This window comes from Colius striatus, chromosome 1 (genome assembly GCF_028858725.1).
Source record: "Colius striatus isolate bColStr4 chromosome 1, bColStr4.1.hap1, whole genome shotgun sequence".
Classification (NCBI taxonomy): Eukaryota; Metazoa; Chordata; class Aves; order Coliiformes; family Coliidae; genus Colius; species Colius striatus.
Genome location: NC_084759.1, coordinates 135,716,112 through 135,738,730, shown reverse-complemented (window position 1 = coordinate 135,738,730; position 22,619 = coordinate 135,716,112). Strand labels below are relative to the sequence as shown.

Sequence of the window (22,619 nt, the reverse complement as noted above, 5' to 3'; positions counted from 1 at the left end):
CATGACAAATAGATGCTCCATCCTGCCTGTAGCACATGTGAATTTAGAGCATTCAGGAAGGGAAAGGGATGTTTTCACTATGGCTGTCAATTAAAAAATGTTTGGATGAGCAATAATCCTGAATGTAAGGGTTATAGGAATATGTACATAAAATTAGGAGACACTGAGAAACAGTATGCTGTTTCTCTAAATATTTGGGATATCAAGAACAATTTTCCCTTTCTTGTCTGTTATATAAACGAGTTGGAAATGTCTCCTTTTCCCCCATGATCTTTGAAACATTGACCTTTAGAAAAAACCCTACTGACTGATTTTTCAACCTCTACACATATGAGTAGCAGACCTACAGAAACACAAAGGCTTCTGATACAAAGAGAATATCAACGAATCCACAGTGGTATTGTTCCACTTTCCCTATGGTCCTCTACAAACAAAGGCATACGGTGGTACTACTGGTGATTTTTGCCTTATGTATGTTTCTCGCTTTGCTCTAGCACATCCCTCCTACATTGGAGTCTCTTACCCGGTCCACTTTACTCTGCCTGTCAGCCATCGGAATGATCTCCTATGCCACTCCTTGGTTCCTTGTTGCCCTTGTGCCTCTTGGGATAGCATTTTATTTCATCCAGAAATACTTCAGAGTTGCTTCCAAGTACGTATTAAAAAACTGACAGGAAAATTTCAACTGAAAAAACTCTACATCAGAATTGTGATGGAATCTGAGGTCACAGGGACTGGTAAAAGGGTGAAATGGACATGGCATCCTGCTTTTGATCCTGAGGTATGAGTTTGAGACATATATTGGAGGATATTTCCAGCTGACCAACTACAAATGGGCTATTTAGGGAAGTAATGTTAGTTGCACACTTTTGTACACTATTGGCTATAGAGTCAGATGAGCATGAAGTTTGTTAATCAACTGAGCCAGCTCACATCTGGTCAAAGCTCCTCTTTGACCTTTTGAGGGTTAGTAGAGAATGGAAAATAACTTCCTGGAATAACGTCAGTCACAGTTTTTTCTTCATATTGGGAAAAAAACTCCCCAAAAGTATTTTACTCTGTACAGCAACATTTCATATTCAGAATGATTTAGCTGGTTACAAAGAGTACATTTTTTTCAGGAAAAAGAGTGTAATGATTTCTTAGAGTCATGCTTGTAGTGCTAAATTCATGATGTAATTTAATAAAACATTTTAAGGAAACGGTTTGAAGTTTTTTCTCAAAATAAGTCATGCTTTTTTTGGTTTTTTTTTTTGTTTTTTAATCAGCCAAATTTCTGGCTGCATTTGCTTCACTTTCCAATGCTTAAAAATTACCCATCAAGATACCTGCTGACCTTCAGGGAGGTCAAAACAACCTACCATTGTTAACAACTGTCACTTCTGGCCCTGTCTTTGCAGTAGGCACATGGTAAAGCATTAACTACTGTTTTGTAGCATCCAATTAAGAGACCTGGTGATTTTCCACTGAGTACAACAGTAGGCTTCATGGATAATACTGTTATTTAGGTAGCCTGAGAAAGGATTGTGTCAGTTATTCCCCTTAAATCAATAGAGCGGGAGAAGCAGAGCAACATATCAATATTTTAACTTCACTTTACCCTTATTTTCATCAGCTTTCCTCAGAAACTTCCAAGTTTTATTCATTAAAAAACTCTACAATCAGAATTCACAAACCAAAAAATTAGTTTGAAAGAATTTGCTTGAGTTGTCTGAAGTTTTTCAGAAACTTTCTTCTTTTCTCACCAGATTTCCAAACTAAAGTTGTATGTGGCAGTACGCTAGGTCTCAAGGTGGATGAGAGATCAAGAGGCCTGGTTTTCATTCTTAAATTCCTTGTGTCTTCTGAGTGTCACCCTGTCTTGCTACACATAGCAGTGCACACTGTCTAAACTTCTTATTTAAAATATATGAGAAGGCAAAATCTGATGTATTAGGCCCCAGGGAAGTACTATAGTTTCTCTCTGTATTTTATATGTGCAAGTAAAACATAATCCGCAAATTCAGTTCTGTATACTGTGACAATCAGCATCATGGAGCAGTTATTTCTCCTGACCTATTTAATATGGTATGAAAACATAGTAGGGTTTTAATAAAGAGTTTAAATATCCAATGATCTGGACTGTCTTCTGTTTATACAACTAGATGCTCTGCCAATGGCAGACTATTACGGAAAGATGTATTTGTGAATTTGAAAAGGTTAATGTTTCAGGAGACTATATTTAGACTTAAACACCATTGCTTCATGCAAGTCTTGAAAACACAATTGCTGGATAGTTGAGGAAATTTCTCATTTGTACTATTTCTCTGTTTTCTCTTTTTCAACCGATGTGGTAATGTTAACACTACAAATAAAAGGCCTTGCTATACTGTGTTATATTTTACATTCAGTACGTTGTGGTACTTACAGATACTCAAAATGAGGCAAGGTTTATAGGGAAAGGCTCCCTTCTTTTTAGGCCAGCTGATACAGTTGCAAAAAAATATATAAACTTACAAACTATTTTATACCTCATGTGCCACAAATAACATGCTATAAAGTTTAGCATCAAGTAGTCAAAATTTAAGTTAATGATATTAGATATATCAATACATTAGAATGTTTGAGAATAACATGCCGTTAAGATCTGGCTAATCAGAAAGCAGGTTTTTTATCCAGGATAAACATGATAATGTCATTGACACAGTAGGACAAAGAGAAACTTAGCTGTAACCAAAAGCTAGATCAGGGAGATGATTCAAAGGGTCCTATAGGAAACTAAAAATGTGATATTCCCATGTCAGTGTCTTTCTATACTACAAAAATTGTATTTTGTGTGATCCTGAAAAGAATATGTGCAATACATAAAATATCTATTCTTGTCTGTTAACGTAGTACAATTTCTACAGACAGAGGTGTTTACATTGTAATGGCTGTCTCTTGATTTTCATACTTCTAGGGATCTACAGGAGCTTGATGACAGCACACAGTTACCTTTACTTTGTCACTTCTCTGAAACAGCTGAAGGCCTTACCACCATCAGAGCATTCAGGTTGGTAAACCAAATGAGTACAGGGAGGCTTGGATTTTGGTCTTGCCTTTGCATCTTTCTTAGAGCATGCCTGAGGGCAAATTGTTGCATCTCGTAGACTTAAGCCATCTTAAAAAAATGGAAGTGATTTTGTTTTCCTGTTGCTTTGACATACCCGGTAACACAATAATCTATCTATGTTGGTTTTCCATTAAACTTAAGATAAGGACTTTTTTGGGACTCAATATTTAAACTTTTAAGGTGTCTAGTGAAACCATGCCTTACTTGGACAGCAGGGAGCTCTCCTTTGCCAAGCGTGCACAGACACCACCTCTTCATCCTGAATAATTTCTGTATTTAACTCTCTCCCCAGGCAGGGAAACATCACTCTTTCTCTAACTGAAACATCACTGTACTCTCTAACTGAAAGTCAGTATGCAACTTGAGTTTCCAAGAAAACTATCACAGAACAGAACTTGATCTTCTTATTGTAAAACCTAGCCTTATCAATTAAAACTGAAAAATAAATTCAGAACACTCAGAAAATTTTTCCAACTTTCCATGTCTATATTTTTTTTCTCTACTTAATACATGAAATATAGGCCCAGTTCTCCCTGTATATTTATTACGTTATAGCTAGCATGACTCTGTCAATATGCCAGGTCAATGTTCCTCCCCGTAAGCATAACTCACATTCATTCTGTACAATGCAGAATTCTAAGCATGTGCAGATCTCACTGCAATGCTATTTACACATTTATGTGATCAGCTTGTTTCATCACTTCAAGGACCTAGACTATTAGTACAGGGTGCTACAGTAAGGACTGTGTCAGGACAAGCCAAAATGCTGTTATGTTGAAGAGATGTGAGCCAGTGGTCACAAGAAGTGTTTTAATAAGCTTTCTCAACCAGAATTATCTATTGAAACAGTAAGTCATAATTAAAGTCTGATGCTGATGTATGCTGAGGGTTTCTTGAGAGGTTCAGAGTAGTCTTTCAGCATGTTAACTCCTGAGAAAAATGGAGGAGCTTAGTGCTTCTTCACCTCCTTTTTACCTTACAAAAAGACTTGGGCTTGAATGGCAGAGAACAAAAGGCAGTTCTAGGGAAGGACTAGGCATTGAAACCATCACTAGAGTTTTCCTAGATCTCTGGTGCTAACTGAAGCCTCTTCTTTTCCCTGCCTGTGTTCCACTGTCAACCAAACTGGAAGTCTCTAGAAGTTTTTGTCAGCAAGCTCATATTTACGAACTGCCCTGTTAGTCATTCTCTGCAGTTTGAGTTCAGTATGTTCCAGGATAAAATGGTGCAGCTTCTCACATAACTTACCGCAAAGTAGCACAGTTGGATCAGAAAACAATTTCAATGACCTTTGTTGTTTGTCATCTGACAGGATAAAAGTCTAAAACTGCCTAGAAGAAGAGCTGGATGTGGATGAAAAGATACAGATTGAGCATGTCAGATTTTCCATTAGGAAACCAGGAGTTTTGCTGCCAAAGGCAGATGAGCAAAATAGTCAGTAAATCTTTGCTTGCCCCCATGTCATTACTGTTACCAGTTTTTTTGGGGAGCTTGCTTACCATGTTTACAAGCTGTGCATAGGGAAATAAAGTATCTGTGGGGAAAAAAGTAGTTTCTGGCAGAAGAGGGGTTACAGGTGCATCACAGCAGGACACTGAGACTAAAATAGAGGTGCTTGACATGATAAAACAGATGAGTGAAGTTCAGCTAGTTTATTCAAGTGATGGTATTTAACAGACAGTAGAATATGAAACAATGAAATAGTTTCCAGATGACTACAGGTCATACCTAAAGTACTGTGAGGTGCCATGAATTTAATATAATTACACCAACAGAGATTTCCCCTTCTCCATCCCTCCCAAAGTGTACTTCAGCTCTTATGCACTATGACATCCTTGCACTGGTTTTTAACTGTAGCAGCCATTATGTGGAGGACAGAGAGAAACAATTGGTAGTGGAGGTAATATCACTCGTTTTGTAATTCAGAAATTATCTGTAGCTCTCCCCCATTTAAATTTTCCAAGTTGCTTAGGCAATGTGTGACTGGTTGAGAAAACAGCAGAGCTGTGTAATTCACTGACTGAGAACACTACAGTCTACGTTAGTTTGAAATGTCAGTCCTGCTGGAGATTTTAATCTGACAGGTGATCCCTCTGCTCTTGTTAGTGTCTTGTGGCAGAAGTCAGCTGTGAGAGGACTGGAGTACAGCAGCAGCCACAGTCCACAACTGTAAAAGCAGATATGCTCTGGGAAGTAAAGCATGTTCCTAGCCCCCTGGCATTATAGTCTCTTTGGGTGGACAGATTTTGATCTAAAAGCCATCTCAATAGAATTGTTTGTTGAACAAGTTCCTCCCCATTATATGTGTAGCTCTGCCTGTTTAAGGAGAGCCCTGGCAGTAGGTACAGGTCCTCAGGAAAGAGTTTTTGACCCAATGCTTGACAAAAGCAGAAGGGCAAAAAGTTTTGCTTTGGAGGGAGAGGAGGGAGAGAAGAGTTTAATGCTTTTTCCTTTTGTGTATGTGTATGTAATGTGTTGTAATATAACAACTTTGCTCTTGGCAGGCACGAAGCCAGATTTAAACAACGTATGCTGGAACTAACCGACACGAACAACATTGCCTACTTATTTCTATCAGCTGCCAACAGATGGCTGGAGGTCAGGACGGTACGTTCAGTTTAGTCCCAGCCATGATTTTGAAACCTTGGAAGCAAACAGAGACTTTGCCTGATGTAGAGAAGATAATAACGAGAATTAATCTTGTGATGGGATTATACACACTGTTCCTTAAAATAGATCAGGATTGTTAATGTTAAATCCATAGGGGTTTTTTAACTTTCTTGGCCAGGAGTAAGAAAACACGTCTCCCTCTTTTGCTGTTGTGATGTCTAGCATCCACAGAGAGAGCAGGAACAAACATTTACATGAGTTGAAATAAGACTTTCTCTACTACTGTGCAGCATCTGCAGACCTGCCACAGCAGGAACTACTTTCAGAGCTGAGCATGGCTTTTCAGTGTTTTTTTGAATTATGACATCATTCTGCCAGGGCTGTTTTAGACACCACTGAAATTCCAGGTCCTGAGGTATCTCTCCAGCAACAGGTTTAATCCTGCAACTGTAACTGAAAACCTTCCTTTGCAATTCCCTTACTGCATCTGTGACACCTTACCGTTTGTGATTTTACTGTTCAATATCACTGAAGATGGCAGAACTACACTCCAACTGACACTAAAGGGTAGTGAATAAACAAACCAGTAAACTGATTCTTCCAGACACAAATAGGTGTGAATAATTCTCACATGAAAATCTATATCCTCAACTTTATTTTGTAGTATGTTGGAGCAACAAAGTTGTGCTCCATTTCTTATGATGGCAAAGCTTTCCCTTGTGCATGAAGCTTTCAGATTCCTACAGCATCTAAGATCAAGCTGAGCTTGCTTCCAGATCAGATAACAGAGCAACATCCAATCCTGGGATAAGCTGTGGCAATGCCTGTTAATATCTCACAGTCTTAGACTTGCTTATGTGTGGACTGAATTTGATCCAAGAATAAGCTTCGTTTACCCGTAGCATTAGAAATAATGTAAGCTTGCCAAGGAATAGTTCATTTTGCTCTGTCTAATGGCACAGGGGTAGTAAGATGACTCAAAACTTTGTAGGATTTAATAGCAACTGTGAAATCCTGTCCCAGCTGCTGATACAGACTTGAGAACATTGTGCTTCTGCTCCCTGTAGATGTTATGCTCGAGTCTGGCATCTGCTCATCAAAAATTTTACAAATAGATGAACTAGGCAGCCCTCCTTTGAAATCTCAGAAGGAAAGATTCCAGGCAGAATATTATCAGACAGGAGGGAAAAAAATGGATGGAAAATGCTAACCTTGTAATCCAAAGTAAATAAAATGCAGGGAGCAGTGGGAGAGTGGGAATACCAGCAGTCTCATGAATCAGGCACCTTGACAACTATGTGAGATCACATGTAGCATTTGCTTCAAAACTGAGGTACACATCAAGAAGATGGGTTCAAGCTCTCACAAAACTTATGAGAAATCAGATCTTTCTAATAAAACTACACAGCAATTTCTGTGAAGTAAGACATCACCATGTGATAGGACTGAGATCTCTCAGTTATCAACCACGGAGTCACTCTGAAACTCAAAGTGCTGTGGCAGGAGCAAGGCTTAGTAGCCCATTTGCAGCATCACAACTACACAGCTATACTGCCTTCAGAGCCCATGCTGCCAACACCCACATGGTGTTTCACTGCAGGCATGCAGTGTCCCATTGCATGTTGTAGACACTGTATGCCCACTTGTGCCAATAAGACATGTGCATGACATTGGCAGGTAATAGGTATAAATCCATGATTGAGAAGACTTGAGAATGGAGAGAGTGGAACTGATTTGCTTTAGTGGTAGAAATCAGGAGTGTCATTATTTTGCCATTCTTCTGCTTATTTTTTTTAATGTGCTCATTATATTTTTTTAATACTGGGGCATTTTGAAGTGACCTTAAAGAAATATTCCAGCCAAAAAGATTGACCTGCTTCACTTATGTTCAGCAGATTCCTTTGGAGTGTTTTAGGTTGGGCACCACAACCCCTGACTTTTCCTGAGAAAACCAAACCAGAATGAAGGACTAGGTGTCATTATAGAAATAAATCTGTCAAGTGAACCCGCTCTGCAACTAAAGAAATTTCCGTATTGCTGCATTTTAATGTTGCTTAAAATCTTTCTCTCCCCTTCTCTTTCTCATTCTAGGATTACCTTGGTGCTTGTATAGTTTTGACTGCAGCAGTCACTTCCATCACTGAGGGGCCTAACTCAGGCTTTGTGGGGTTGGGTCTCCTGTATGCTCTGACGGTATGTACCAAGGCAAAGAGTAAGAGCTTTCAGACCAACATATTAATTCGGTAATATTTTTTAAATATATGTATATGTGGTTATCATCCAGCTTTCTTAATCTAAAAAAAAAAACACCCCAATCTTGCAGATACTGGATTCAAGCCAAAGTTGAGAGAGTTCAAGGCAACTTGGACTTGCTTCAGGTTTTATGAGCCAATTAAAAAAACACAACCATTCCCAGGCCCTGCGTGCTCCCAAGCAGAGCAGGAGAATTAAAAATGCGTAAGAGGACCTGCTGTGCGCTCTGTTCTGCACAACACAGGGTTGGCTCCGCCTGTATACAGCAAAACCTGCCAGAAAATACTACTCCACAGACTGTCACAACCTGTGTAATCTTTAACTAAAGACCAAAAAAAAATAGTTGCTGACCAGTTCTGCCTTTGGAGGGAGACTACTGAGATGCCAAATATTGCCCATGCAATTCTGAATGGGACTGGGGATTAGGGCCTTTGGGACTGGTAAGCATGGTTCATTGTGACACAATAGGAAAGCAGAGACAATGGGTTTAATAACAATGAGATTTTGAAGACACACTCACTAATTCATTTTAACATTATCAATTAGCACTGAGCTATTTGAGCTGAGTTATGGAGAATAAACTGTTCTAGTGTACTAGGCCCTAAGAAAGGCTGAGAGTGTATCATAAGCACAGGGTATGATCACCATAGAGAGTAGAAATATTAACTGCAAGAATGGGGACAAAGGCAGGATGAGGACAGCAGCATGAAAATCATGGCTGGTATGGCAAAAATCTAGCTGCTTTATGGCACTAGTATGAGGGAGGGATTTTTGTGTGGGTTTAACATTGAGATTTGGCTTTGCAAGTAAATGTTGGAGAGCCCATGATTACAACAGAGAGTTCTCGACAGCTGCCTAGGATGGCCTCAGATCCCCTTTATGCTGCTGTTGTAGCAGTGTGAGAATCTGCCAGCAAGTGAGATTCAGTCCCAGTGCTTCAACGTCTCTCTGAAAAAAATCCTGGTAATTCTTCTTCATTAACAGAGATCTGAGAATGCCAGGACATCTGCATCACCTTTGGCTTCTTTATATTTAGTTTGTGCTTGCAAACAGATCATTAGTGTAAATCAGCCATGTGCTGAAGTCTGGCATAGCAGCAGAAAAAATGGTGGAGTCACCAAGTGATTACCTGTCTCTTTCCTGCCCCATGATAACACTAATGAATTTTTTTATGCAATTGTATTATTAGCTGTGTCCCCTAATGTAGGGTTTTTTTATAATTTCTATTTGGAGCTACAAAAGGGATGATGTATGGGCCTGGACAAGAGCAAACTGTGCCAATATTATGTTTACAGTAATCATCCAAACGCTTATTATCTCCCCTTGTATAAACACTACCAACTCCTTCACACAACTGTGGTGAACGTTGAAATAATGGGTATAGCCTTTCAGATTCCAGGCTCTGTTATCAAATCTGCCAGATCTATGATTGCAGCATGCTACTCCACAAGCAGTAATTCTGCAGAGTGGTTAGCTTATCTGCAAATGTACCCGTTTCTGTAACTTCCTAACTCAAAAGTTGGACATTGAGTGAGTAGGCTTCTGAACAACAAAGAAAATACCCTCTGGAGTAACTCTATATTAAGGATAAAGTAAGCAACCCAATCCTTTAAATTGGAAGCAAATGTTATCACTGAATCTCAGTGAAAGTTATTTACTCTATGCCTATTGCATTAGTGTTAGGTTAGTTGAAAAGAAGTGTGGCTGGGTTATTCATAATAAAGTTTTCATTGGGCAGGTTCATCAGTCTCCCACAAATAAATGGTAAAATGTTTCTCTGAGTATGTTTGTGTATAGAATGTTTACACTGTGTTAAGTTTCTAGACTTTATTCAGGCATGTAAAGCATCTCAGTTTTTAAAAGTGCTTGGCAATCAACTGTTCCTAATAAAATCATTTTTCTGAGCCCCTAAAGACAGACTTAGGAAATTTCTTTACAGATTTCAGCCTTAAATAATCAATCCTGCCTAGACATCAGTTTGTCTAAGATACTGGATGTTGTTGGACAACAAATTATTGACCAGTATCTGCTACAAGTAATACCTTTACTATTGATCAAATCCCTTTCATTACAAATGGGAATAAAACCCAAGAAGGAAATACTGGTAATACTTTTTTTTCAAATATTTCTATTTCACATTTTCCACAGAGATAAATGAATTACCTAAATATGCACAGACAGCAATAGAAATCAAATGCCCATCAAATCTTTTCAATATATTCGCAAATAGTGAACTTTTTTAATCCTTATTTGCAGTCTTTGAAAGATTAGAAAATGTAGTATTTCCAACAGTGCTTCCAATTTTTGTTTCTGTGTTTATGTGCATGAAGACAACTTTCAGTACTGATTACTAAATGCTAAGAGCAACAGATAACCTTAATCAGTCACACCTTCATACTATACATACAATCATTCCATAGCTCTCCTTTAAAAAGCAAGGATGAGAATATTGAGCACTAAATTACTGTGTCAGAGTTGCTTGTGTTGGAGTACGACTGGCCTATTATATATTTGATGCTGTTGCACTGAGTGTTAAAATGTCATAATGTCCATAAAAGACCCATTGTGCATGTCAGTTCAAAGACTTTTACAAATTTACCCAACCTTTATTCACAAACAAGTAGATGAACAGACAGAAAGCTGAACTCTGTCCTTATTTTCTTTTTGTGATGCAGATAACCAACTATTTGAACTGGGTGGTGAGGAATCTGGCTGATCTGGAGGTGCAGATGGGTGCAGTAAAAAAAGTACACAGCTTTCTGAACATGGAGTCAGAGAACTATGATGGCTACTTAGGTATTACATTCTAATCTTTTGGGGTTTTAGTGTGGTAATATGAACGTACAGTGGACTTAGTCATGCAAAATGTATACATCTCTTTGACCAAAATCTATTTGCATTGACATGTAGGAACTCCAACTGATCTGAGTGACAAGGACAGCCAAAAGCAGCTATGAGATATGTAGCCCATGCTAGTCAACAAAAAAAAAACCACCCTTAACAAATAGCAGGGAGACAAAGCATAGCCTTGTAGCCCGACCTTGGTACTTGTAGAAAGTTCCAGGGATCAGTTACAGATGGGATGAACAAAACATCCATGTAACTATTTAGAAAACAAAAATATGGATAAAAATTAGAAATGCACCATCGGTCATTTGCTTTGAAATCTCTGATCTTTGAAGCAAACAAGGACTACAGGGCAGGACTATGTTGGCGATCAGACCTCAGCAACTTCTCTCTGATCAGTACATTGGTGTTTGAACTCCAGATATTTCAGATTGGATTAGTACTTTAGAAGTGTTTGAAGTGCAAAACAAAAAAAGCTTGCAGGTTAGCAAGATTCCCTTGAAAACCAAGCCACATAGTCTGGAGACAAAACTTGCCTGTACATTTGCAAATCAGGATGAAATATGAGCTGTGATAATGTCAACAGCTCATGTTGTATGACAGTTACAACATCCTTCCTTGCACTGCCCTTCCTGTGCCGGTTACTGACCGATGATCGTGTTAACACTGTGCTTGACACTACATTCTTCTCTGCTCATTTGACTTTTCCCTGTTTCATTGCCAAGAGCCACTTTAGCATCTGCCCTCCCTCCTTCTGTGTTGAGATCTGGAAGCTAAGTGCTATCGTGCCCACCAGGCAGTTCCCAGCTTACCCTTGGCAGGGAACTGGGACTCTTGTTTCTTGAGCGGCTTCAGGAAGATGCCCAGGCAGGAGAGTGGGGAAAAGGGGAATGTCATAAAAGATGACCCTCTGATAGTATTAATTTTAGTTTGTTTTCCTGTAACTATTTCAGATCCCTCTCAAGTTCCCAAAGATTGGCCCCAGGAGGGGGAAATCAAGATTGAAAATTTGTGTGTTCGATACGAAAACAACCTGAAGCCTGTGCTTAAACATGTTAAAGCATATATCAAACCGGGACAAAAGGTACCGTGCCAAGCAGTTGCCTATCATCTTCATTCTGGAGCAGATTCTTCTTTATTGTGTCTTCTTTTCTAAGACAGCCAAAGAGCAAGAATAACAACAACTTATAGTGACATTGGTGGTACTCTCTGACGTCCTTGGGCATGGGTCAAGAAATTTACCCTGATGATCTCTTATTCTTGACTGGGATCACTTTTTCTTCTGAAAGTCTCGCTTCTTTCCAAGTCCATTGCCCTTGTCTAGAGTGAGCCTAGATAGCCAGATGAGAATAGATGAACATGAGACTGGGACTGTGCAAAAATGGAAAAATATCTCACATTTCATCCAATAGTGTCATGCTGAAGTGTCAAAAATGTTGCCGAAATTGTCCTCACAATTCTGAGAGGTAGAAAAGAGGAGTGTGCTTGCCACGGTATTTTGTTTTTTCACTGGCATGTGGCACAGGCCATTGAGAAGGACCTTTCAGCTCACCCATAGGACAATCGAATCCATCTTTTCCAAAGGACTGCAAGTCTGATTTTACAACTTCCCTCTATAAGTGAGTAACATTTTGCTCTTTTTTTCAGGTTGGGATCTGTGGTCGTACTGGCAGTGGCAAGTCATCCCTGTCTTTGGCATTCTTCAGAATGGTGGATATATTTGATGGTTAGTTTTCACAGGAGTATGTTGTCACTCCTGACCTTCTTCCCCCTTATTTCGTCTTCAGAATTGAGGAGACGTTTTGATAGTTTATATCTTATCGTTCTGCCTCAGAAGATACTTGATTAGAATGAGGCTTGTTATGCCTGATCCTTCAAAGTACATGTTGTCCTATTATGAGTAGCGTTTGCTGCTTCCAGGAAATGTTATGCATAGATTATGCTTCTATTTTTTTTTTATTTATTTTTGCATATGCTCTGACAAAACAATACCTCACTTTTGAGATAAGAGTGGAAAAACCAAAACTCTCTGGAGCCTATAAATTTCTCCCAAAGGAATAATTGCATTACCTTAGGATAGTTGTCAAAATACTAGCAAAATAGAAACTAGGACTCAGCAAGTCCATTCTCTTGATATTTATTTTTTTTAATTATGATTTCCCACAACTGCAACAGAAATGAGTAAAAGCTTTACTAGATTTCCACTCCTGCAGCATTTCACTCTCCCAGCTAATTGGCATGAACTGATCTGCAGCAATGTGGACTCTGACATTTTTAATACATACACGTGTGCTGTTGCAGGAATATGGGAAGCTACTGGCAAGTCGTCTTTTTGTTTCAAAGATTTCTGTGTTTTAATTTAGCCATGGAACATGGAACATTTGCTAGAGAAACCCTGGTAGGATGTGGGAGGATAACTAAGTCTGATGCAGTTAATACTTGCTTTTGTTGTGGTTCTGTGCCTATGTGTATGGTAGTAGGTTTCTGACTCATTACTGGGGTTCCTGGATATATAAATAGTGCAAACAAATAATAATTATGTCTATGGCCAACTTCAGTTTTCATTCTGCCTTAATCTTTAACACATCCTTGTGTTATCAACACTGTTCTCAGCACAAATCCAAAACACAGCCCTGAAACAGCCTCTAGGAAGAAAATTAACTCTGTCATAGCTGAAAACAGAACACATAACAATTGGGAAGGAGACTTAGGGGCTTTGAACATCCATGTATTTGCCAGTTCATGGTTAGTTTCTCACTGTTGAGATAGAGAAATGATGTTTAGTACTTCCCAGGGTGGAGTGCAGGTGCCCAGTGAAGCAATCCACAGGCAAACCACAGAAGTGACCCTGATGAAAATACCCTTTACCATATCCTCATTCAGTTTGTCCTGGTACATCCCCTCCCCATAACCTGGAGGAATTTTCTGTGTTCAGGGAAAGTCAGTGGAGTCAAGTAGTTACTGGCTTTTGTTTGAGGATTTGAGGAAAGATATTCTGCCCTTCTCACCCTGTCCTGCTTACAGACAACTAGTTTCTCTTGCTCATTTCCTGTCTCCCTCGACCGAGTATCAACAGTTGCCACACTAATCACATCATAAATCAGATTTTCAGATGAGATCCATATGCTCATTGACCTGAAGTAATGACTAGAAAAGGAAAAATCATCTTGCTTCACCAAGTATCCCAGCTGTTGCAACAACGTCTTGTCAGGGAATGAACTACTAGTTTAAGGAGTGATTAATGTGACTGCTTCCTGTAAGCTTATGTTAGCAGAACAGTACATGGCTAATTCAGAACCAAATGCTCAAATGAAAATGAGCTATAGGAATCAGGGTGAATGGTGTTAAAATGCTTTAGAGTAGGACATCCTTTTTGTTTTTCTGATCTGCCTCTTGCTAAATACTTAATGTGACAGAGTATGGATTGCAGACACATACATAAATTGAGCAAAAGAAAATGTGCATAATCTCAAATATCAGCTGTAACTGCTAAAGTCAATGGGGAACAGAGAAAGGCACAGGACACAGCTAATTACATAAGCTGCTCTTATTCCTGCTCTGTTTGGCTGTAAAGCTCACGTTGTCCCTTAATAAATTATCCTTCTGGTGCTATCATTAATCACATTTCATGGAAGCCACAGATTTCTTTTAAGAGGTAAGGGGGTGGATGGGGAAAACAGAGAGAGCAAAGCAACAGTGTCACTAATCAGCTGGATTCCTTCTGACTTGCTTCATGATGTACATTCACCTTCCCCAAGTTATTTGACAGTGCTGAGAGATCACAGAGGCACGTTGTCTCATCATCTGGAGCCCAGCCCAAACTAGCTGTTTCCTCTTTCTGTCTGGTACCTGCAGATCACACGCCTTGTGCAATTCCCTCACATATCTTATGGATGTTCTTTTAAACAGGGAGGATAGTGATTGATGGAATAGACATCAGCAAATTGCCTCTTCATACTCTCCGTTCTCGACTTTCCATTATTCTCCAGGATCCAATATTGTTCAGTGGCTCCATTCGGTAGGTATACGTCATCAGGGGGTGACAAAAAGCATTGCATGTCACATTTGCAATGGGTGCTGTGGAACAGGAAAGGATATGAAAGGGAAGGAACCTGCCGAGCTCACTCCAATCTATGCAGTCTGTCCAAAGAAAGACAAGTGACACACAGTGCCAAAATATTCCTTTGCAGAAGACCCGATTGAACTATAATTGCAATAAGAAGATTCCTGTTATGGTTTCCTTTGCAGCTTTAATTTGGACCCAGAATGCAAGTGCACTGATGACAGGCTCTGGGAAGCTTTGGAGATTGCTCAGTTGAAGAATATGGTCAAGTCATTGCCAGGAGGCCTTGGTATGTCTGAACAAAGTCTCTAAAAACACAGGCCAATAATAAAATTATGCATGCATGAACATGCACACATATAAACAGATACATGGGATCTCACACTGTGAGCCAAAATGTAGGAACTGACATCTAATGAATATTCTGTATCTATGCTAGAAAGAATATTCTTACTAAAAAGCTGAAGAATAGAATGATTTTCCACTTATTGCATAAAAAACCTGCAACACTTCAGCATCACAGTGCAGTGACTAGTCAGCAAAGAATTCAAAAAAGGTCAGCTTTACCTCTGCTCCCTCTGCAGAATCTGGCTCTGATAGCAGTTGTAGCTCTTATCTAGAACACTGATAGACCATTCTTCTTATTGTTTCAAATGTGATTCATGAAGGAAACTCACATATTTCTTTCAAAATTAAGTGTATTTAATATTTTAGGATACTATCCTGCAGCTTACCAGATTGGCTAACTATTTATGCCAACTATTCATTCAAAGATATACGGCTCCTTTCCCAAGAAGCTGCACTCACTTTTCTTGGTATCACTCTGTTCCAGTGTTTAGTTAAAATTATGCTTATTGGCTTTTACAGCAATTTTGCCTGACCCAAGAATAGTGCACAAGGAGAGCTTTCACAGTGCCCACTTGAAATCTTTGGGTCCTGACTCTGTCAACATACAGCACATTTCAGTCGTGTGACATTCAACTTCTTTTGTTTCAGATGCAATGGTCACAGAAGGAGGAGAGAACTTTAGTGTAGGACAAAGGCAACTCTTCTGTCTGGCCCGAGCCTTTGTCCGCAAGAGTAGCATTCTCATCATGGACGAAGCCACAGCATCTATTGACATGGCCACAGTGAGTATAGCAATAAACACCGCTGATGCATGGACCTGCTAGGAAAAGAGATATCTTCCATAAATATCAGTCATGAGATTACAAGAAAAAACAATGACAGTTTTTTTGCTTTTAACCCGTGTTTGGTTGCAGCTGTTGCTGTTGATATGTTTTGAGGATTGATGCCTATGGTGAGAGGAAAAAAGATAAAATGAAATGTTTTAGAATATCCCTGCTTTTGCAGATGTGGCATTTCATTACTGAGAATCTGGTGCACAGATCAGAGATAGTATGGAATATGATGCTCTCTCTTACATGCTTGAAGACACATGAATTAAAATGGAAAAGGATGTGGTAACTGAAGTAAGCCTTTCCCTTTGATAGGAAAACATTTTGCAGAAGGTTGTGATGACCGCCTTTGCAGACCGAACAGTTGTAACAATAGCGGTAAGTATTGATGCCAGCAAATGCTCTTTCCTCATTCTTCAAGCAGTTAATCTTGCCATTCAGCAGTTAAATATCACTATATAAAACTAAATCATCACAAAATAAAACTAAAATACAAGGTCAGAATATTCCCAGATACAAGATCAAACCAAGAAACGTACTATCAACCTGAAATTTTGCAGTAAATGCTATCTTGCTATCAAGTGGGCCAAACTAAAACACTTAGGTCCGAAGAAGGACTTTACAGAAAACTCCAGCACGTACACTATCTCCAAGAACCTTTGAAGTCATTGTCACTAAAAAATTGAAACTGAATCCATGTATTAAACCATAATTGAAAGCTACATCAAAATCCAGATTTGAATTTTGCCTCTGGCATCTATACATGTTTAATGTCTACAATAATGGCACAAATTCATAAAAGAAGATGATATTTTGAAATCTTTTTGATGTCGTTTCTCAAGTTGGATTATCTTTTACCTCTTTCAGAATGAAAAGTTGGGTTTATGATAAAGGTTTTAAAAAGCAGAATCAGTGATAATTGATAAAAAAAAAATATCTGTTCAACTAAAGGTTTATGATTTTGTTTTTCTGGTTTTCCTGTCATTTTTAGTGCCCAAAAATTCCATATATCTGTGCATACATACACATGCATACACGTGTACACACATAAGGTGACTACTGTTAAGAATATCTCCACCTTGCGACAGCAGGCTTGCTCAAGAAACAGATGTTTTATCCACAAGATAAATATGTGTTTCAACAGCTGTTGCATTTGTTTTTTCTGGAATCCAGTCCTGTGGTTAGAGCTTAATAGTTATGCCTCCTGGACTCTGGTTTCAAGTCTGTCAGTGACTAGTTCGTGTTAAGCAAACCACTTAACCTACCTCATTTACAATAGGCTCTAAGGTTCTTGGATGTGTAAATGCTGTAGATGCTAGGGGTAAGCATATTCTTCATTTACACACTGTTCAAACTTTTCTGTATTATCCTTCTGACTGGTATCTCACTCTTCTTTTGCTTTGCCTTTCTGAAGTTGGTGTCTCAAGCAGGATAGCACACATTAATATTTAGCTTTCCTCACAGAGTTGGCTTAATTCCCTTCCTCTCTTCAGTCCTGGCTGATCCTTCCTTCACCCACTTGTTTTTTCTTTTCTTTTTTCCAGCATCGTGTATCTCACATCTTGGACGCCAATATTGTCCTAGTCTTTTCTGAGGGCTTTCTAGTTGAATGTGACACTGCCTCAAACTTACTCCTCAAAGAGGACGGCCTGTTCACCACTTTGGTGAAGACTCACAAGTAGACTCTCTCAGTCCACACTGTGCACGAGACTTCTGGCTCTTTGGTAGTTATTTTTACCCCTTCACTCTGCTTCCTTTCTACTGCACAGTTTCTGAGACTGTCAGTGTAATAAGTTGTTTATTGAGCAGTTCCTGAGATTATTTACCTTCATGATTATTTCTGCTAATCATATTTCACTAAAGCATAGACATGCAGCTAACATGAATCTATCACATCAAAAGAGTCCATCTCATAAATTAATCCCCTACCTTCAGCCAGCATAGCAAAATATCAGACTTTTAGAGTTTGCCCTTTCTGTACCTGACTGACTGTATTCATATGGCACTGAAATAAAACTCAGCCTGGTTTCATTCCTGATGGGGCTAAACTACTGCATGTAGGACACTCAAATTTAATCTCAGAGGGAGCTAATTCATCTAGAGGAGACAGCTCAGAAGTGAGTGCCCTGCAATAGATGCAGAGTAGACAGTCTGGATACAGAGACCAAGGAATAGAGCAGGATGTTGACAGTGCAGGCATATCCAGAATGTTTCTCATCCTTATATTCCTAAAGGGGAAGATGTATTTCAGTGGTGCCACAGGATTTATTCCAACAGCTGTGCTGTCCTTAATGGCAATTAGCAGACAGAAAGTGAAGTGCATAGTTCAGTATCTTCAGGCTTGGTGGCAGAGGCTGTAAAGCAGTTGGAGATCTCTTCAGATTTAATATATAGTACAAAGACCTACTCCAAATACCACTGTAAACAAGGATAGCCTTTCACCAGCTCATTATGCCTTAGTGTCAGGCTCATTAATGGACTGCAGTTAGAATTACCATAATGAAAACTTCTGTACTCTTTTCTTTACTGCAGCATCGGGTTCACACCATACTAACGGCAGATCTGGTCATCGTCATGAAGCGAGGGAACATTTTAGAATATGATACTCCTGAGAACCTACTTTCTCAAGAAGATGGCATCTTTGCTTCCTTTGTCCGGGCTGACATGTGAAGAATCACAAGATACATTTAAATAGCTTATTTTTAAACAAATCAAATGCAAATATTTTCTCTTCAATGTAACATAATTTTTATTTAGAGGCTCTTTCTTCACACTTCCATCTTCCAAAATAATAAAACCTGTCGCAATACACGTATGCCTCAAAGCAATAAAAATGTCATTTAATTCAAAAACTATTAAACTTCACATACACACATACGCATGCATATACAAAGGCAGAAGTTTTTATTTCCCATGAATTTGGCATTATTATTAGACTTTTTAGTCACCTTATTTTCTTTTATAGAGAGCAAAAGAATGCACTGCTCTTATAAACTGCATGTGTTGTTCTGGAAGTGGAAATTAAATCCTGCCGTTTGTCAGGGAAACCCATAACACTTGGGGCAATCTGCTGCATTCCAAAGGAATAAACGTTGCTCTTCAAGATATAATGGAGGAGAGGTGAATGAGGGAAGGGAATTTCACCAAAAATAAGGAAATTCTTCCTGTACTTCAGTGAGGCACACAGTGCTATTTTTCAGCGCAACAATGGCTCATCCCTGCAGTCAGTTCCTAAATCATATGTTCTGCATACTTTCTTTAATCAAAGATGCTAATCATAAGTCAGAGACGTAAATCATCCTATTATTATGCATGCTTTGATAGACTTGTAGAAGAATTTTGTATATTATCTTAAGACTTTGTATAAAAATTATTCTGAATTTATAAACTCAATATTAGCTGATCTTTTGAAGATGTCCATAGAAATATTCTACTTAAAATTACATGTAATTGGCCAACCACTAATTGTTTTTTATGTCTTTAGTTGCTCACATTATGTTTAATCCTGAGGCAACCTTTCTTTTTGCTGTACACATTTCTGGCATTTCTCTACATCAGATCTAGTCCAAGAAGGTATGATTTTCAAATTATTAATATATTTTTAATTATTTAGGTGAATTTAGGTACGTATTTACATGGTACAGCTTTGGAAAGGTTGCCTGCACTTGACTAGGCTATGGCTAGGTTATGAACAATGACAACTGCACAACAGACAGAAAACCTGAAGACGGACTTTCAAGACATACTTCCAAAGGCACAGCTTAAGATATCAGCTTCACTAGTAGTGTTCAATGTGATTCTTATTCCTTTATTCGTATAAGATTTAGGAGGAACATGAGGTGCACTTTAGCCTACTTCTAGTATAATCAAAAGAACATAAGGCACAGTACCTGGCAAAAAAAATTGCTATGAATTTTGGACAAAGTTGTAGGCCTTAGGTTTGGGATTATATAGTCTGGTAGTATAAGAAATGATACAGTGGTTTATTTTTTCGTTTTTTGGGGTTTTTTTTTCCATCTTAACTATTGGAAATAAAAGCTATGTGACACTAAACAAAAAACCTCAGTCTTAAACATTTTATGAAGGGAAGTACTTCTGTGATTTCCCTGTCTACTGCTGTGAAAAATTTTTGCTCTTTTCTGAATTAATTCCCTGTGTTGATCCTTGTTACACAAAGAAAATAAAAAATACAGCAGATGTTTACAATGGAAGCGCATCTTATTACACAGTTTTCAGAGCCAAAAGGCCAAAATCATTCTTGATTTCATTCCATTGTCTTTGGTGAAAATCTAATTGGATTAATTGCTGTCAGATTCAGTAAGTATGAAGATGAAGTATAAATAGCTTTGCTTATTTGTGCATCTTTGATGATTATGCAATTCTGATTTATTTAAGTGGTGCCAACTAAGTTCAGTAAGATCTTACAACATTAAATGGCTGCTGTGGGCCTGGGATTGTGTCAGGTCTCTTGTAGTGCTTAAGAGGGGCCAATAATTAGTACACCTCTCCTCTTACATTTATCACAGAGCCATTACAGGTGTAAGAAGCACCTTCTGTGCTCATCCATCTCTCCAGAGCTATGGACTGTAACACTGCTGTTTAAATATGTAGAAAAGAAAATATATTATGGGATGAGAAATACCTACCAGCATGCTTCATTCATTTTGAAGGAGGTGTGCAGGAATATTGGTCCTAGTATTACATTAACCATGGTCGAAGCGTTTGATGATCATTGCAAAGTATCCCACAGCTGTCTAGCAGGTTTAAAAGCAGTTAATCCTCTTCAACGTACACAAATACCAAGAAAGATAGCAAACATAAACCAACTGGTATAGACATACCAGATCTCCTCACATCACAGCCACCGTGCATGTGATATATTATATACTCAGCAAGAGCTCAGGCTGAACTGTGCTTTGTTGAGATTTCCTCTAATGGAGTAGGGTGTTTCCAAGAGTCACACAGCTGTTTTGTTACTAATAAAAGTGCAGAAGGGGCCAAGTCTTTGAAACAAATTTAATTTCGGGTAAAGGTCTTAAATGTGTCCATTTTAGGAGCAGTTTCCTTAAGCTGTGGCACATAAATGGTAAAAGAAACATCAGTCCAAAGTTTTTTGCTTCTTTGACTTGTGTCATACTGCCTCTTCTGCTGGTCAGCCTGTATTCTCTTGACACAATCTCCTGTCTCTCCTTTCCCCTGGCTTTCTCTAGCTTCCTATCATAACATTCCTCCTCTTCCAGGGGATATTTACTCTAGTTTCACCACGTTTTTGGGTGGTTGTTTGCAGTTTTTTTCTAAGCATTAAACTTAAGCAAGCTTCATTGTTGCAATATTATGCTCTAGAAAGATTTCTTCCTTTTACAAAAGAGCTTTGAATGCAAATGCTGGCCATGTGTACATTTCTTTTAACTATAGACAGAAGAAAATAATCTCTATGAGAGATCCTAAATTATGTTTCTTATCTGCATTTCTTTTTCTGTTAAGTATTTCTGTGACAGAAGATGTAAAATAGGAGTAGGATCTCTTGTCGCTGATCATAGAATCATAGAATCCTGGAATTGTTTGAGTCGGAAGGGACCTTAAAGATCATCTACTTGCAAGCCCCCTGCCATGGGCAGCGAGACCTTCCACTTGGCCCCATCCAACTTGGCCTTGAACACTGCTAGTGATGGGGCAGCCACCATGTCTCGGGGCAACCTGTTCCTGTGTCACCATCCCCACAGCAAAGAATTTCTTCCTAATATCTAATATAAATCTAGTCTCTTTCAATTGAAAACTATTACCCCTTGTCCTATCACTATATTCCCTGATAAAGAGTCTTTCCTGTAGGCCCCTTTTAAGTATTGGAATTGCTTCTGCAACTTCTTGTGGAGCTGCAAGAGTGTTTCTCAACCTTTAACTTGCAACCAGTAGGTTATCTTTACCGCTACTTGAACCAGGTCTAATGGTTGGCACAAATGAGACTGCTGCCTTCCTCAGTTGCCTTCTTTTTATTTTTTTAAAAGGAAATTAATCAAGTAATTGACTGTGAGGATTTCTAATTCTGATCTGAATTTGTTGCTGATTTTTGTAACTTGAAACTTGGTTTAGAGTAATATTCTATGTTTTTTCAGAGCCCCATATAGCTAACTGTTCTTTGCTTTCTTATGAAAACTTCTTAAAACCACCTGGATAGGTTTTCTATTTGATATACAGTATATTGTCAGTATATGTGTGTGCTTACACACAAAAACACACCTGCAATCTTTTATTCAAAGAAAGTTATGATATGGTACAAGCAACTCAAGGTTCTTTCAGTTAAGAAGAAAGCTTTCAAAGAACAAAAGCATGTTTTTTTCAACAGCAGGCAAAGATCAGCATCACATCAGACAATGGGATGATGTGTCTGTCTCCCACCCATATCTGCAAAAGGAGTTCACGCAATAATGAGCTTGAACTAGATATCTGCCTTTTGAATTGCTAACTTTGTAGCCTCAGGGATCCTCTGAGATGTAGAGATAACACATTCAGAGGGATTTTTAGCCATTTATTAACTGAAGAGCAGGCACTAATCCACTGGTTTTTCCTATAAGGCTGG

At 38.7% G+C, this 22,619-nt stretch overlaps 1 protein-coding gene across 7 annotated transcripts in view; it reads left to right on the top strand.

Annotated features, from left to right (window-relative positions):
* Positions 1-20,312, top strand: part of ABCC9 (ATP binding cassette subfamily C member 9) — a 73,430-nt gene extending 53,118 nt beyond the window's left edge. For 5 of the 7 annotated variants that reach the window (XM_062009074.1, XM_062009067.1, XM_062009061.1 and 2 more), the window contains 12 exons: positions 495-652; positions 2,939-3,031; positions 5,596-5,698; positions 7,793-7,894; positions 10,630-10,750; positions 11,755-11,885; positions 12,449-12,527; positions 14,711-14,819; positions 15,050-15,153; positions 15,861-15,994; positions 16,358-16,420; positions 18,575-20,312. In XM_062009074.1, coding sequence (XP_061865058.1) covers positions 495-652; positions 2,939-3,031; positions 5,596-5,698; positions 7,793-7,894; positions 10,630-10,750; positions 11,755-11,885; positions 12,449-12,527; positions 14,711-14,819; positions 15,050-15,153; positions 15,861-15,994; positions 16,358-16,420; positions 18,575-18,712 — 1,335 coding nt within the window. In that variant the 3' untranslated portion in view covers positions 18,713-20,312. Of the gene's footprint in view, positions 1-494; positions 653-2,938; positions 3,032-5,595; positions 5,699-7,792; positions 7,895-10,629; positions 10,751-11,754; positions 11,886-12,448; positions 12,528-14,710; positions 14,820-15,049; positions 15,154-15,860; positions 15,995-16,357; positions 16,421-17,586; positions 17,767-18,574 lie in introns of all 7 variants that reach the window. The other 2 variants (XM_062009082.1, XM_062009042.1) reach the window with 1 other exon arrangement.
* The last annotated feature ends 2,307 nt before the right edge of the window (positions 20,313-22,619 follow it).